Source organism: Balaenoptera ricei, chromosome 14 (assembly GCF_028023285.1).
Source record: "Balaenoptera ricei isolate mBalRic1 chromosome 14, mBalRic1.hap2, whole genome shotgun sequence".
Lineage (NCBI taxonomy): Eukaryota > Metazoa > Chordata > Mammalia > Artiodactyla > Balaenopteridae > Balaenoptera > Balaenoptera ricei.
In genome coordinates this window covers 6167831-6182720 of record NC_082652.1, presented here as the reverse complement: position 1 = coordinate 6182720, position 14890 = coordinate 6167831, and the positions used below count along the sequence as shown (strand labels likewise).

Here is a 14890-nt window from a genome sequence, read left to right as displayed (position 1 = left end):
AAACATCCTTCTGTGGGGTAAGGGCAGCAACTGGCACCCCTGGCTTTCATCCCAGATCCTGGTCTGCAAGCAGGGGAAAAGCAAGACACCCTGAATCCAGACCGGTCTCCCGAGACGTCTCAAAGCAGACGCCCTAGATAGGATCCCTTGGCCACACTTTAAAAGGCTTGTGCACAAACAGTGTAGAATAAATGGGCTTTAGTTTGGGTGATAGATAATCCAGGGGCGGGAAGCCACCTCTCTCATCAGGAGAGCCCACGGCAGGGGAGCCGGCAACTTCCCATCAGGAACGGCTCCTCCAGGGGCAGCTGATAGAAGCCCATCCACTGTAAGTCTGTGTGTATGAGTTTGTGTATGTGTGTGTATCCGTGTGTTCCTGAGTTTGTGTGTGTGTGTAAGCCTGTGTGTGTCCCATGACCAGATTTCATCACCTGGGAGTGAGGCTGTGGGGAAGTCTGACCCTCACACATCTGGCAGCTGCCAGAAACAATCGCAAGGCTGTGAATGACCCACATGGCTTGGGTCACGGCCACCTGAAACTGGAGGCAGATGGGTGCCCAGGAGCCTTTAATCCCTAACACCTCTGTGAGGATGACTCAGCAAGAGACACTTTTAGCGAAGGGAAAACTGAGTCAGGGAGCGTCGATCCCCTGCCTGAGTCAGCATGTGGTGGGGCTGGGACTTGAGTGTCTGCAGCCCGGCTTTGGGCCCAGGTACCTGCGCAGCTGCCTTCTAAAGCTCATGATTTCAAAACCAACAGGTTTTAGAGAAACATGAAGCATCAGGGGCTCTCCTCCGTGGTGTGATCTGAGGCCACTGGAGCCAAAGACACCTCCCTATGGGAGCCTGTGGCCTGAAGTTCCACCATTCACGTGCGTGTGTGTGTGTGTTGGGGGGAGGGGTTGTGCGTGTGTGTGTGTGTGTCCAGGCTCCCCTTCCTCTGGCACAGCTGGCACAAAACGCTGGGTCCACTGCTTACTGGCTACACGACCTTGGGTTTAATCTCTGGGCTTCGGTCTTCTCATCTGTAAAATGGGCTGACCTGGACTCTGTGCTAACGTAAACCATCTTGTCTGGAGCGGGTGGAAGGGGAGGAAAAGAAAGCCCGAGGAGCTAAGGACCCCAGGAAGAGGGGGGACCGCCCTCTGTGGTCCACCAGCCAGGGAGGAAGGAGAGGGTTAAACAGGCCCTGTGTACACACTAGGAGCCCCGAGCTCAGTTCTGAACCCCCAGTCCTGACACCGGAGGGGCAGAGTGGTCCCTCTGCAAACCCCTGGATGGGGCAGATGTCACCAGCCGATCCCACACTCCTTTCTGCGGAGCTGGATGTGGCCGGGATGCCAACTCCAGCCGTCAGCCTGTCAACACCACGAGGTCAAGGTTGGCACCAGAGGAAACCTCTGTTCTCCAGGACTGAAGTCACAAAAGCGAGGGTTACGGCAGCACGGGGGGAGCCACAGTGGTGTGGGCGGGCTCAGCTGAGCCGCAGAAGCATCTGTCCACTCACCCCCTTGAAGGCGGGGCGTGTGCAGACTCCCCTCCCTCACTGGCCCCCAAAACTTCGCTGACCTGAACGCCTCCTGTTCCCCGCTCCAGGCACCATGGACACTCGCTGGTCCTGGTGCACACCAGGGACCCTCCCACCTCTCCGCCTTTGCACATGCTGTTCCCTGGGCCCGGAATGCCGATCCCTGAGATTCCTGCAGGGCTCACACCTGAGAGGTCTCCCCGGCTCGCCTGTCTCTGCGGCCTCAGCGGCCCCAGCCATTCTCAATCGCAGTGTTCTACTCAACTCAAAGCACTGGCTACTCTGAAATCACCTGCTCGGTTTTTACCTGTCTGCTTCCTTCTGCTACCCTGCCAGCTCCTTGGGGCCCTTGAGTTTTGTGTTTTGCTCAGCACCTAAAGTCCCAGGTTCCCAGGCTCACGGAATGAGTGGGCACCCCCAGGAAGCCGCCCCATCTACTGAGGCAGATGCTGAGCAGAGATGCTGGGGGAATGGGTGGGCTGCCCACTGGTTCGTCCACAGTCAGGGCCACGTCTGGAGACACCGCTTGCTAGTCCCACCCTGGTCCCTCGTGCCACGGCCCCAGGACACCTACATGGGTGATGGAGCCGCGGTACGTGACGGGGCTCTCGGAAGGCACCCGCGTGCTGGGGATGCCCTTGGTGATGCTTCCTCCTGGAACCGAGCCCAGAGACGTCCCTGGAAGACACGAGACACGGGCTGAAGGGGTGTCTGCAGCCCCTCCCCAGGCCCCAGTCCCAGAGCCACCCAGACTGTGCTCCTGGTGACCCACAAGTCTGCCCCACCTCCAGTGTCTCAATGCAGAGGGTCCCCCTGCCCCCAAATGGCGAAGTAGACAATTGCGAAGAGAGGCTGCTGGACCCTCTGGGAGCTGCAGCTTCTTAGCGGGTTTTGGGTGAAGGGTCCCATTCCTGCCTCGACCCTCCCAGCGATGCAGGGGCAGCCGCCGGGGGTGAGCCTAGCTCACACGCCCTCACCTCTCAGCACGGACGTCTCCTGAGCCGTAGGTACCCCCAGGCTCTCCGGTGGCCCAGCCTGGCCCCGTGGGGACAGCTGCTCCTGCTTCACTCCGCTGAAGGGCGCTGGAGATGGGCGAGAGCAGTGAGCCGAGCCTCTGGGCAGGGATTCAGAAGGATGGCCGCCTCCCTGCCCTGTCCAGGGGCTGAGGGACCTCCCCGCCACGCTCGGGCCAGAGTCCCTTAGGGTGAACTGCCCTCCCTCAAGCCCCCAACACAAACAGTGGGAGCCAAGCCTGGGCCATCGAGGTTGAGGGGCCCTAGATCCTTACCCAGCTTCTTGGGGTCCATGGTGAGGGGCAGCCCCATGGTGATGGGGCCCACGGGGGCCTTGGCATGCTCTGAGTACGGGACGTGGAGCTGCACAGACATTCCCTGTGGGAGCAGAGGTCGTGGGGTCACAGAGGCCTCAACCCGCTTTTACGAGGGCCCAAGAGGAGGGGAGCCTCAGGATCACACACGGGTCCGAGAGGCCTGGGGCCTGAGTTCCGGCCCTGCTGCTCCTCGGAGCAACCGTGAACAAGTCACTGCCTCTCCTGAGCCTCAGTGCCCTCACCCGTGTGGCGGTCACCATGACCTGGTTTAAAGGAAATGGTGCCCACAAGCGTCTGAGCAAAGCACACGCCTTGCCCCCGCCCTGCGCCATATGGGGGCAGGTCGGAGAGGTGAAGGGGCAGGTGGACCGAGGCTCACCACGTGCCAGGGCTGTGTGTCTAGTGCATGCGATTTTCTGTTTCACAGAAGGGAAACCGAGGCACAGAGAGGTTAAGTAACTTGCCGAGGGCCACACAGTCCGATCGCAGAGCCCATGCTCTTGCATGGCCCATGGAGTGACCTCCCAAGGTCCTGATGCCTGGGTCAGGCACGGGCAGCTCTGACCCAGCCCCTTGGGTGCCCAACCCCCACCCAGACACCATCAGTCCCAGTGATCACCCCCACCCCGACTTTACAGAGGGAAAGACCAAACCCCTGAAAGAGGAAGGGGCGTTCTCCGGGCACCAGGTTGCACAGTTGCTTCTGGGGGGCTGCCCCTCCCACCTCACCTGGGAGATGGCACCCATTTGCCTCTCAAGGACGCTGGGGTGCTTGGTGGAGGAGATGAGGGGCGGCGGGTTGGAGATGGTGGGTGGGCGTGGTAGGACGGGCCGGGCGCTGTCATGGAGGCCCAGGGGCAGCGGGTGACCTGCAGGGCACGTATCTGTCCATCACAGGGCGCCAGGAGCGTTCAGAGGCAGAGCCCCCAGGCCACTCCCCACCTCGTCCCTGTCCTGCCCAGGTGGGTGCCCGTCCATACGTGCCCCCACTGCTCCTCCCGCCTCTGCCTGATGAGCCGTCTGCATCCTTGGTTCAGACACCACTACCCCAGGGAAGTCTCCCTCCACGCCCCCCAACCCAGGCCCTGGTCCAAGCCCCTCAACTCTCCCCCAGACTCCTTAACTGGTCTCCCCGTTCCCCTTTTACCCTCCAACAGTCCATTCCTCTCACAGGAACCAAAGGGATCTTTTTGGAAAGTCTACTAGTTCACATCCTCCCCTGCTATGAACCTTCTATGGCTCCCCACTGCTCTCCCAGGATAAGGTCTTAGCCTCTGACACAACTTTCAGGTTCACCTGACCTAGTGCTTATGGTCTCCCCAGGCTCACTGGGCACCAAGCTTCTACCATGGCCGCCTGATTCAGTGTCTCAAGCTTCGCCTGCTCTTTCCTGCCTCCGGACCTTTGCACATGCTGTTCCCCCTGCCTGGCATGTCTTTCCCTGTTCTTCTCCTGGCTCTTTCGGCCCACTCATCCTGCAGGATCAGTTCTGCTTAGGATGGCCTTTGCTGACATCACAGTCCTTACTGGCCCCTGGCTACGCCCCTTTGATTGCTGGTGGGGCCTGGCAGGGCTGGAGAACCCAGGAAGGATCTCGAATCCAGCTTGACTAGACTTGTACATCAAAGCAGGCCCTGCCCTCCTCACACTTTTCTCTCCACCTGCCCGCTGTCCACCTCGAAGTCCATGGTGGAAGACAGAGCGCCCACTCTCAGCCTGCCCCTCACCGGCTCAAGCACCTCCTAGGGCGCCCCAGCACCAGGTGCTTCAATTGCAATCCTGTAGATTTCTCACGTCTCACCGGAGCCCCCTTCCCCTTCACCGACCAGACCATCCCTCCCGCCAGGACCCTGAGAACCTTCTGCATGCAGTTCCGAGTCAGTGCACACAGTTGGTGCCCAATGATTGCATGCTGGCTGACTCGGCAAGGAGGCCAGGCTCGGGTGAACTACTCACCAGGCGGTGCGTAGGAGAAGGCCAAGGGGTCAGGGGCGTGCGGAGAGGCCTTGATCACCTCGCGAGGGGGCACAGGGAAGGGCAGGCCTGACGTCCAACACGAGGGATCCGTGGGCAGCTTCTGGCCCTCAGCCGCAAAGGCCGGGAAGAACACGGGCTTCTCTGCTGAGGGGCAAGGCAGGGCAGTCAACCACACCCGGCCAGACCTCAGGCCCCCAGCCCTGGCTGCCCGGCTCAAACAAGACCCCCTGTGCCTTGCAGCGCCGGCCTCGGCCAGGGGAAGGTCCTGGCCAACAGTGATGGCGCCCCACAAGTCTGCAGACCGGGCACCACGCTGACTCCTGTGATGTCCTGTCAAGCACAGATGTGCCTCGGGCTTGGGCTGGGCTTCTCGGCGGCCCCTGATTCCAGCGCTGGAATCCCCCAGGCACTTGCCCGGCACCAGGTCAGCAAGGGGCCTGGACAAACCTCCAAACCAGGGGGCGGCAGATGGTGGCACGGGGCCTGCCCACCGCCCGATTCTGTGTGTACACTTGTGCTGGAACGTGGTCACGTCCACCCGTTTATTTATCGTCTGCAGCAGAGCTGAGGAGTTGCGACAGAGACCGTCTGTCTGGCCCACAAAGCCTAAAATATTTACTATCTGGCCCTTTCCAGAAGAGGCTCGCTGACCTCTTCAGATGACGAAGGCGGTCAGAACAGTTTGCTATGATCTGCGTACGTGTGCTCCCGCCAGCACGGCTACGGCCCAGATGCCCGGATGACAGCGTGCACACGTCAGCCCGTGCGCCGAGCGTGTCCCACGTCCAGGGGCTGGGCTGGGCGTTTCGAAAGCGTGAACTCAATGAGCCTCCTTGCAGCCTCGGGAGAAAGAGAGCGGCCGGGCCCAGTGTGCGGAGAGGGACCGGAGCACGGACGCATCGACGGACTTATCTAAGGTCACCAGCAAATATTTGGCCAAGTCAGGATTTGACCACTGAACCTCCCGGGCGCTGCAGCTGCAGATAACATGACGGTGGAGGGAGCCCTCCCACGGGAGTTCCAACTAAGTGCTCTGCGTAGACTGACTCGGTTATCCTCGCAACACCCTTCAGGGAACTGATGAGGATCATCCCCAGTTTGCAGATGGGAACACGGAGGCTCAGAGAGGTGAAGTCACCTGGTCAAAGGCCCACAGCCAGCAAGGGGAGCTCTGAGCCCAGGTGGATGGGCTGCAGGCTGTAACCTTCACCTTTGCCACACACACTGACCACAGCAAGAGGAGCAACGATTGGCCCTGGATTCTCAGGCCTGGGGACAGCCCGCAGACACGGCCAAAGGCCAGGCCGTCTTCACGGTGTTCTCCCGCTGGCCACTCACTCTGCTGAAATCGGTCCTAAGCGCCAAACCTCTTCCTGGAGAATTGGTGTCAGGCTGGAGGACCGATGGTGGTGGTGGGGGGGTGGGTACGGTGGGGAGGGAGAAGTAGCCAGCTGATAACAACGTGGGAATGCCAGGCCTGGGATGGGAATGGCAGGCAGGTGTCATCCCTCGGGCCACCTCCAGATGACAGAGGGAGGCTCTGAAGAGCCAGCACGGCGAGCAGGCGCGCGCTGGCAGCGCTGAGAGCCACCTGCTGTGGGCACAGCAGGGGGGGTGGAGGCGTGCGTGCCACACAGCCTCTGCTTCTCTCCTGGGAGACGGCGCTCCCCCCGGACCTGTGCGCCTGCTGACGTGGGGAGCCCGCAGGAGGGGCCGCAGATGCGGGGAGTAACCCGGGGCGGGGATTCTCACGCTCAACCAACCCCCAGTGGAGGCGCCCCCCCAGGGCCTGCACCGGGCCCGGAAATTCCGCGCACGCCCTGGACCTCGCTCGTCCAGCCACCCGACCCCGCGCGTGCCTGGGCTGCTCTCTCCAGCTCCGCTCCGGCTGCCGTGGGTGGCGGCAGGGGCGGGGGGTGGCCTCCGGTGCTGGAAGGGAGATCTGGGGCCCGGCCAGGATGGGCCGGCAGCCGAGAGCTTGGAGAGACAACCTGTTCCTCCGGCTGGGCCCAGGGAGCCCGAGGGATGGGCCGGCGGAGCAGCTCCACACAGGAGCCAGGCGGTAGGGGAGGCTCCTGAGCGACCAGAGAGGTCGGTCGTGCTGGGTGTCACGTTCATGCACGTGCCTACGGGTGTGCTAGCTGCAAGGCAGGCCTTGGTGCCTGATGCCAGGTGCCCCATCTCCTGTGTGGAGCGATTCCAGGACATGGCGCGGCCCTCCACTGTGCCAACAGGCTGAATGCCAGACTCAGAAAGCACAGGTGGTGGCTCACCTTCTCCCAGGACAGGGCCTGTGACCCATCCCAGCAGGCCCTGCCTGGCCCTGTGTGGTGTCCAGCCACCCAAGTGTGGCCCAGCCCGGCTCAGATCTGGCGCCGGCCAAGGCTGTTTGGGCCCCTGACACTGCCACGCAGCTATCCGCCCTGGGCTGGTGCCCCAGCCCTGGAATGTCCTTCCAGAGCCAGACCCCACGTCTCACACTACACTCTCGTCCAGCGAACCCCAGCCCCACCACAGGGAGTCCCGGTCCCAGCGTAGGTGGCTGGCAGGGTCCCAGGAAGAGGCAGACGTTCTGCTTTCAACCCCACACTCGGGTTCATCAGCAGGTCCCACTCTTTGCCTCTGAAACAAAATCCCAATGCCGCCCTTCATGGTCACCCGCACAGTCCAGGCTGCCACCATCGCTGGCCGGGAAAAGCACCGTGGCCTCTTGCATCTGCCCACAACTCCCTGCCGCCCTTCCTCCTCAACAACGGCCAGAGAGGCAGAGAGAGAAGAGATCTTTCTAAAATAAAAATCAGATTGCCTGACCTCTCCCCAGTCCCCTACACACACACACACACACACACACACACACACACACACACACACCCTTAAAATTCCTCCAGCAAAGGCTTTTTCTGCACCCAAGACAAAATCCCCACAGTACCATGGCCTACGAGGCCCTACGCGATCTGGTTCCCCATCTCCCTGTCCCACCTCCTATCCTACCCCCTCCCCAGCCACCACGACCTCCTGGCAGCTCCGCCAACACACCAAGCTTGTTCCCGCCCCAGGGCCTTTGCACGTGCTGCTCCCTATGCCTGAACGCCCTTCCCCCCGATCTTCCCACGACTGCCTTCTCCTCTTCACGGAGAGCCTTCCCTGAGCCCCTCATCACTCCTTCTGCTTTGTCTCTTTCGCTGCATGAACCAGCCGAAGGTCACCTTGCTTCCTTACGTGTCCCCCCCGTTTAACGTCCTCTTGCACAAACAGCAGCTCCTCGGAGCGGGGACTTCATCCTGCTCACTGCCGAACCCCCGCTGCCTGGCACGGTGCTTGGTGATCGTGGGTGTTCAACCAATGTCCTGGCCCCGTGGCCACAAGCTGGCCTGTGCACCAGCCAGGATGCACGCCCGCCCGTGTGGGTGGCATCCCAGACTTCCTGCAGCAGGTGAAGGCGGCAGGCAGGGCGGGCTGATCAGCGGGGGAGTGTCTGGCGGGCCCTGTCACCTGTGAAGTGTGGGGCTGGCCTCCTTCGGGGACAGCCCTGCTCTTCGTCCTCCGGCACACAGCACCGCCCTCAGGTAGGCTCAGGGCCGAGGGCCGCCCGGCTTTCTAGAGAAGGCGGGACGCAGTACCAGAGGCTGCCGGGGGTGGGGACGCAGGTGGCCCCGGCTGCCCACACCCGTCCCTGGGCTGCGTCGGTCAGGGAGGACGGCCTGGGGTCCTGCTGCCCTCAGACCCCTAGAGCAGCCCGCAGGAGCCTGGGCTAGCCCAGCGTCGGGGGAGCCTCTGGGGGGTCAGCCCCCGGTGCCTGAGATGTGCCCGGCTGGTCTGGGACGGGTGTCCCTTTGGGACACAGGCTTGAGACTTCTTGGGCCCGGTGCGGGGGTGGGGCAGAGGCAGAAGATCCAGAGAACGAGAAACCATTGCCCCACGTGTCTCCTGACCTTGAGCTTCACGTGGTGACAATAAAGCCTGCCCCGGGCAGTTGCTGCAACACAGCTGCTCAGGGAATCACCCCACTGTCGCCCCAGTGAACCCAGCGGCCTCGGCCTGGAGTAAGGTCAGGGTGAAAGCTGGAGGGGGCAGTGTTTCCTGCCCAGGCCCCAGAGTTGCTGCCAGCCGGTGCTGAGCCCCATGGTTCTAGAAGCTCATGTGTGGACTGAATCACGTGGAACCAGAAACTGAGCCATAGACATGTTTTCGTACATGCACAGCGCTTTTGAAGATTTTGAGAAGTTGACAATGTTGAGAAATTCGAAGATTTCACATGAAAAGATGGATTTCTAGCTTCTCTGGAAGAACAACCCCAGGCCTGTATCGCCACATGGTGACTCTCGGCTGAAGCCAATATGCGCCCACTTTAGAAAGAACAGGAGCCTCCAACTGCCCCAGTGCCCCCCCCCCCCGCAACTGCCTCACTCCCCCATGTTTCGCTCATTTACTTCGCCTGCCCGGCCACTGCAGCCTTGGAGTCTGCAGCAGCTGCTCTGCACACAAAGGCCCCTACGCCCACCCACCTGCCCCCTCTCCCCCATGCTCCCGGGGCCGCTGGCACACACTCACCCTCCTTCTCAGCAGCAGGCACAGGGCTCCTGCTTTTGCCTCGAGGGCTGCTGCCGGGCTGCTGGGGGCTGTCGCCCTCCGGGTGCAGGTGCTGCGCTGGCGGAGGAGCAGGGGCAGCTGGCTTGGGGGGAGCCGCGTCCTCCCGGGGGGGCTCGTGGGCTTTGGTGACCTGCTGAGGGAAGCCGGGAGGAGTGAGCATCTTCACAGGCCGTCCGTCCACAGCTCGCAGAGACCAGGGACAGCCTTCCAGGCCCCCTGCGTGGGACCAGCCTGGAAACTGAGGCCCGGGGGGAGGCAGCGACGTGCCCAAGGGCACGCGGCTTGAGGGCCAGGAGGGTAGGGCTTTGCGCAGAGTGTAGGGGGTGTGCCCGCCCATCCCAGCTGCCCGGCCGTGGATGGGGGAGCCCCCGTTACCCTCCCCACCAGCCCCTTCCCCCTTCCCCAAATCGCTCCGGGTCTCAGAGGGATCGGGGCTGACCAATGGGACCGGGCCCAGCCTCGGGGAGTGGGCAGCGTAGCTTGGCGCACCTTGTGCCCCTCACTCGGAAAGCCCTGGTCCGCTCAGAGTCTTTCAGCCCAGAGCCCTCAGCTGCATTTGAAGGCCAGGCCCACCTCCTCGGAGAGGGATGGCTTTGGCCACGACTGAGCCATCACGAGTAAGGGGCACCTCTGAGGGTCCTCCTGCTTGGCCTGGAGAAGAATCTTCCAGCTCCCCTCTTTCCCCCAGCGAAGGGCCTCTCGGTAACTGTGGGGTGCCACCCTCCGCTCCGAGGAGCTGTGACAGCGGGTTGGGGGGAGCTTTCTGCGAGGTCTGGGCGGCTCTGGAGAACCCTCGGCGGGCGGGGGTGGTGAGAGAGGCCAGGGCGGACACCCCGCCTGTCTCCACGGGACTTTCCCCAGGGAACAGGAGACGCGGGCAGAGCCAGGCTGCAGGTGCCGGCGCCCTGCCTGCCCGGCCAGATCTACCGTCCCCCCAACAGGAAGTGGAGGTCGCAGGGGCTCGGGGGCCGCGGCCTGGCTCGGGGGGAGTCCTGGGGCGCGGGAGGTGGGCCCGGGACTCACAATCGGGGGGATGGCGGCCGCCCGCTGCTTCAGCTGCTTCAGGTCCAGCGGCTTCTGGGGCGAGGCGTTGGTCCTGGCGTCGCTGGTCGGGGTGAGGAGGCTGGGCCGTGGCGACAGGAGCCTGTGGGGGAGACCAGCGTCAGGCCCACGGGCTCCCGGCCTCCTGGCTCCAGCCTGGATGACGGGGCCGGAGGGGCTGCCAGAGAGAGGCGAAGGTCCAGGATCACGGGGCCCAGGAGACCTGGGGTCACATGGGGTCTCCTCCCTCCCTCCTCCGGTCCATGAAGGCCCCACAAGGGGCCAAGACCCCTCCCACCCCAGCCCAGAGGCCCAGCCAGGATCAAACACTCTTGAGACAGCCCAAGGCAAGGAAAGCCCCAGAGAAACCCACACTCAGGGCCCGCACCACGCTCGGCCCTTTGGAAGCTGCCAGAAAGGCCAAGAATCAACCAGCTTAAGGCTTGGGAGCTTGGGAGGTTCAGGGAGACTATCCATCACCCAAATAGGAGAGGCTCAGGGGCCAGGGTAGGGCCTGGGGCATGGCGCTGAGAGGACCTTGCTTATTGGAGACCGGAACTGGGGAGCCCCCACTCAGCCCGAATGCAGCCCGAGATAATGGGGATCTCGCCTGACGCCGTTTGCTGAGGCGCTAAAGCAGGCGGGTACAGGCTCTGCATGGAGGGGCTGGTCAGCGTGTACACGGCCCGCCCGGCAGCCCTAAGTGGGGCTGTGGTGCTGAGCAGGGCCTGCAGGTGCCTCGTCCTCTAAAGCAAGGTCACGTCTGTCTGCTGCTGACATGCAGAATGGGGCAGCGCACCTGCACAGGGTGCACGGTGTGTGTGTCGGGGTGGGGGTGGGGGGTAGTGGGGGGGCTGAAACACGGTGGGATGCCGGCGACAGGGTCACTCCAGTGTAGAGCTGCAGTGTCTGGGACACCGGAGCAGAGCCTGCCCTGGGGTGTGGCTCCAGAGCTGCTCATGGGTGTCACCTCCTTCAGGAAGTCTTCAGGGATTTCCAGAATGCGCCAGAACTGACCACAGTGCCCTGCCACAAATCCCCGTCTGCCTCCCCAGCTGGCACGAGGGTCTCTAGGGCAGGACTGGGTCTGCTGCAGCCTCAGAACCCCTCACCCACCCACCGGGGCTGCCTGGTTCCTGCCCAGCTCTCGGTTCCCTCCTGTGACCCGCAGTTGTTGAATACACAGCAGGCCTGGTGTTGTGCTTGGGGTGCGTGGTTGGAGACCCAGAATCCAATGTCTGCTTGCAGGGCACCAGAGCCGGCTAGATGATCAAACGGTACACACAAAGGCATTGGCCGTGGGCTGGATTCAGCCAGAGGGCAAAACGAAGGCCAGGTCCCCAAAGCCAGAGGGTCCTGTTGGTACAGCCCTTAGTGTGTACTGTGACCATCCTGGCTGATGCCACAGGCAGACTGCAAGCACAGCCACTGCCTTCCAGGTAAGAGCCATGACCACCAGGATGCAGCTCACGCCGCCCAGTGCTGGCTGCCAGACGCCCAGCAAAGAGCAGACCACGGCTGCTTCCTGCAGGTGGAGCAGGACGGACGGGTGACGTGCCGCTGAGGTGCCCTCTGCTCTCTGCAGTGAGACCATGGCCGGTGACCGGGACCACAGCCCGTGACAAGCCAGTCCCGAGGGCGCTAACCCCCTGCCCGCATCTGCCACACACTCAGCCGAGCAGAGTCAGTCTCGGCGACGCCCACTGGCGCTGCCCGTGGCATGCAGGTGGCGCCGGGCGCAGAGGTCGGCCTGACTTCTCCGTGCTCAGCTGGTCTCCAGGGTCCTCCCGACCCGGCTCACCCTCCCTGCCGTCCTCACCTCTCTCGACCTCTCCAGATCCTGCTTGCGCTCCGAGGACCACCTGAGGCCTCTCTGCTGTGGCTGCCCGTCCTTGCTCCCCTGGACTCAGGCCCAGCCCCATTTTGCCCACCACCCTCGGGCCAAGGCACCCTGACCAGGTCCGAGAACTGATGTCATCACCCGTCCTGCATTCCCCACCTCCAGATTCAACTGTCACCAAACACTGCCCCACACGCCCGTCGCAGCTAATTATCAATGTCCATTTAAACCAACTTGCATTTGTAGACTTAAATTTAAAATGAATATACTGCAGCCACTTTGGAAAACACTCTGGCGGTTCCTCAAAAGGTGAAACAGAGTCACCGTAGGATCCGGCAATTCCGCTGCGGGGCATATACTCGAGAGAATGCAGACACACATCCACACAAACACTCGTTCACACAAGATCACAGCAGCCACTATTCACAAGCGCCAAAAGGTGGAAACAACCCAAATGGCCAAAAACAGATGAATGGATAAACAAAATGTGATATATATATATACAACGGAATATTATTCAGCCACAAAAGGATGAAGTGCTGACACAGGCTACAACATGGATGAACCTCAGAAACATGATGCTGGGTGCAAGAAGCCAGTTGCAAAAGGCCACGTACGGCACGGTTCCATTCATACGAAATTCCCAGAAGAGGCAAATCCATAGACACAGACAGAGAAGACAGATTAGCGGTGACCAGGGGCTGGAGCTGGGGGATGCGGAACGACTGCTAATGGTCTGGGGTTTCTTTTTGGGGCAGTGAAAACGTTCTGGAATTAAAGAGTGGTGATGATTACACAACTCTGTGAATGTACTGAAAACCACTGAACTGTACACTTCAATGGCTGAATTGTATGGTTTGTGAATTATGTCTCAATAAAGCTGTTACAAGGAAAAGATAAAGAATATACTGTTTGCCAGCCATGAAGTCAAGGGTTTGTTATATTAACTGTACTGTTTCTACAAACAATAAAGTAATAATGTTATACTATTATTTGCTGTATAAATTACTCTAAAATGCAGATTTTAAAGTTAAAATATAAACTTTTATGTTTTTGTAAATATAATTTTATAGGGACACAAAATATGCTTTTATAATACATATAAAATAAGCAAAGTGTTTGTGTCTCACTCTGATTGTCAGCGAACTAGGACCTCCTACTCAGGCCTGTGTCCTGCCTCGGTTTCCCAGTGGCTTCTCGTCCAGGCAGGGGGCAGTCAGATTGGAGCGGGCAGGGGTCGCCCCTCGACTGCTCTCAGCAGGCACCAGCTGGGGGCGGGACGAGCACAGAGGTCCAGACCCCTCTTTCCTGAGTCCCCCCCTAACCCTCACCCAGCAAGGCAGGAGCTCAGTGGGGACTGCGGCCATGGGCACAGCACTTCACAGCTGACGAGATGACAGCCTGACAGCTCACGGTAAAGAGGGCGGCATCCAAGAACAAGGGTCTGGATTCAGATCCTCAACAAGCCCAAGGGTCCTGAGCTCCCCCCACCGGGGAGCGGGAAGATGCCTGGTGCTCACGTGGCCCCCAACCCCCCTCATCCCACATCCACGGTGGGCGAGAACCACCTCCAGGAGGCCTCCTCGTGGCAGCGCCCTCCCTCTGTTCTCTTTCCTTTGTTTTCTTGGAAGACAGGGCTTTTATTTTCCTCCCTGGAGGCCTGGGCAGGGTAGGGGCTCTCGGAGCCTGGCACTGTGCACGTGACCCGGGACAGGCGGGGGAAGCCAGCAACTTGGCTGAGAGCAGCCAGGGCCCCGCCCCCCACCCCGTATTCAGGGCTCTGGCTCCCAGTTCAAATCCCACCTTTGGCCGTATGACTTAACCAGCTGTGCCTCACTCAGTTTCCCCCCATCTGTAAAATGGGTATGAGAACAGTTGCTCCCTCCGAGGACTGTCCTGTGGGCGGAACACGGGAAGCCCCGAGAACAGCGCCTGGTGCTGAGCGGCTCGGGCACCTTCCCATTCCTGTGGTTTTCCTTCCCACCCTGGAAGACCAGGGCTGGGGGAGGGGGAGGGGCCACAGGGGACTCTGGGTCCTGCAACAGTGTGCCCCCTCTCTGCTGAGCCCCCCCCTTCCCCAGCTTTCTCATTATCACTGGGCTGGGATAGGTGGGACCGTGAACAGTGTCCACACAGACGAAGTCATGTTACTCCCCTGTGCTCCCAGGATAAAAGCGCACTCCTTCCCTCGACCCCTGGCGCCCTGTGGAGCCAGGTTGGGCCGGGTCCCTGCCCACCTCTGTGACCTCCTCTCCTGCCTTCCCCTCTTCCCCTTCACTCGCTCCGCGCTGAGCCACAGGCCTCTTTGCTGTCTACTGAACATAAGCTCATGTGGCCACAGGACCTTTGAACTGGCTGTTCCCACTGCTGGCTTTCCCTCCATGTCTCACACTGCGTGTTCTGGTCATCCTGCAATGTCACCTCCTCAGACAGGCCTCCCTGACTGCCCTTCTCACTCCCCCCACCCCCAATCTCTCCACCATCCACTTATCACACGAGCATTCCCTTCATTCCATTACCGTCCCAGTTCCGCACTAGTCACTCTCACTAAAACGTAAGCTCCCTGGAGCCAGGACCTCATCTG

General features: G+C 61.3%; 1 protein-coding gene across 24 annotated transcripts in view; it reads right to left on the bottom strand.

Annotated features, from left to right (window-relative positions):
- The window catches only part of NCOR2 (nuclear receptor corepressor 2), a 224427-nt gene that overhangs the window by 25219 nt on the left and 184318 nt on the right, over positions 1-14890 (bottom strand). For 19 of the 24 annotated variants that reach the window (XM_059894628.1, XM_059894631.1, XM_059894635.1 and 16 more), the window contains 7 exons: positions 10449-10569; positions 9387-9558; positions 4815-4979; positions 3588-3727; positions 2817-2919; positions 2506-2610; positions 2103-2206 (listed from right to left, as the gene is read on the bottom strand). In XM_059894628.1, the coding sequence (XP_059750611.1) occupies positions 2103-2206; positions 2506-2610; positions 2817-2919; positions 3588-3727; positions 4815-4979; positions 9387-9558; positions 10449-10569 (910 nt within the window). The remainder of the gene's footprint in view (positions 1-2102; positions 2207-2505; positions 2611-2816; positions 2920-3587; positions 3728-4814; positions 4980-9386; positions 9559-10448; positions 10570-14890) is intronic. The other 5 variants (XM_059894632.1, XM_059894637.1, XM_059894652.1 and 2 more) reach the window with 2 other exon arrangements.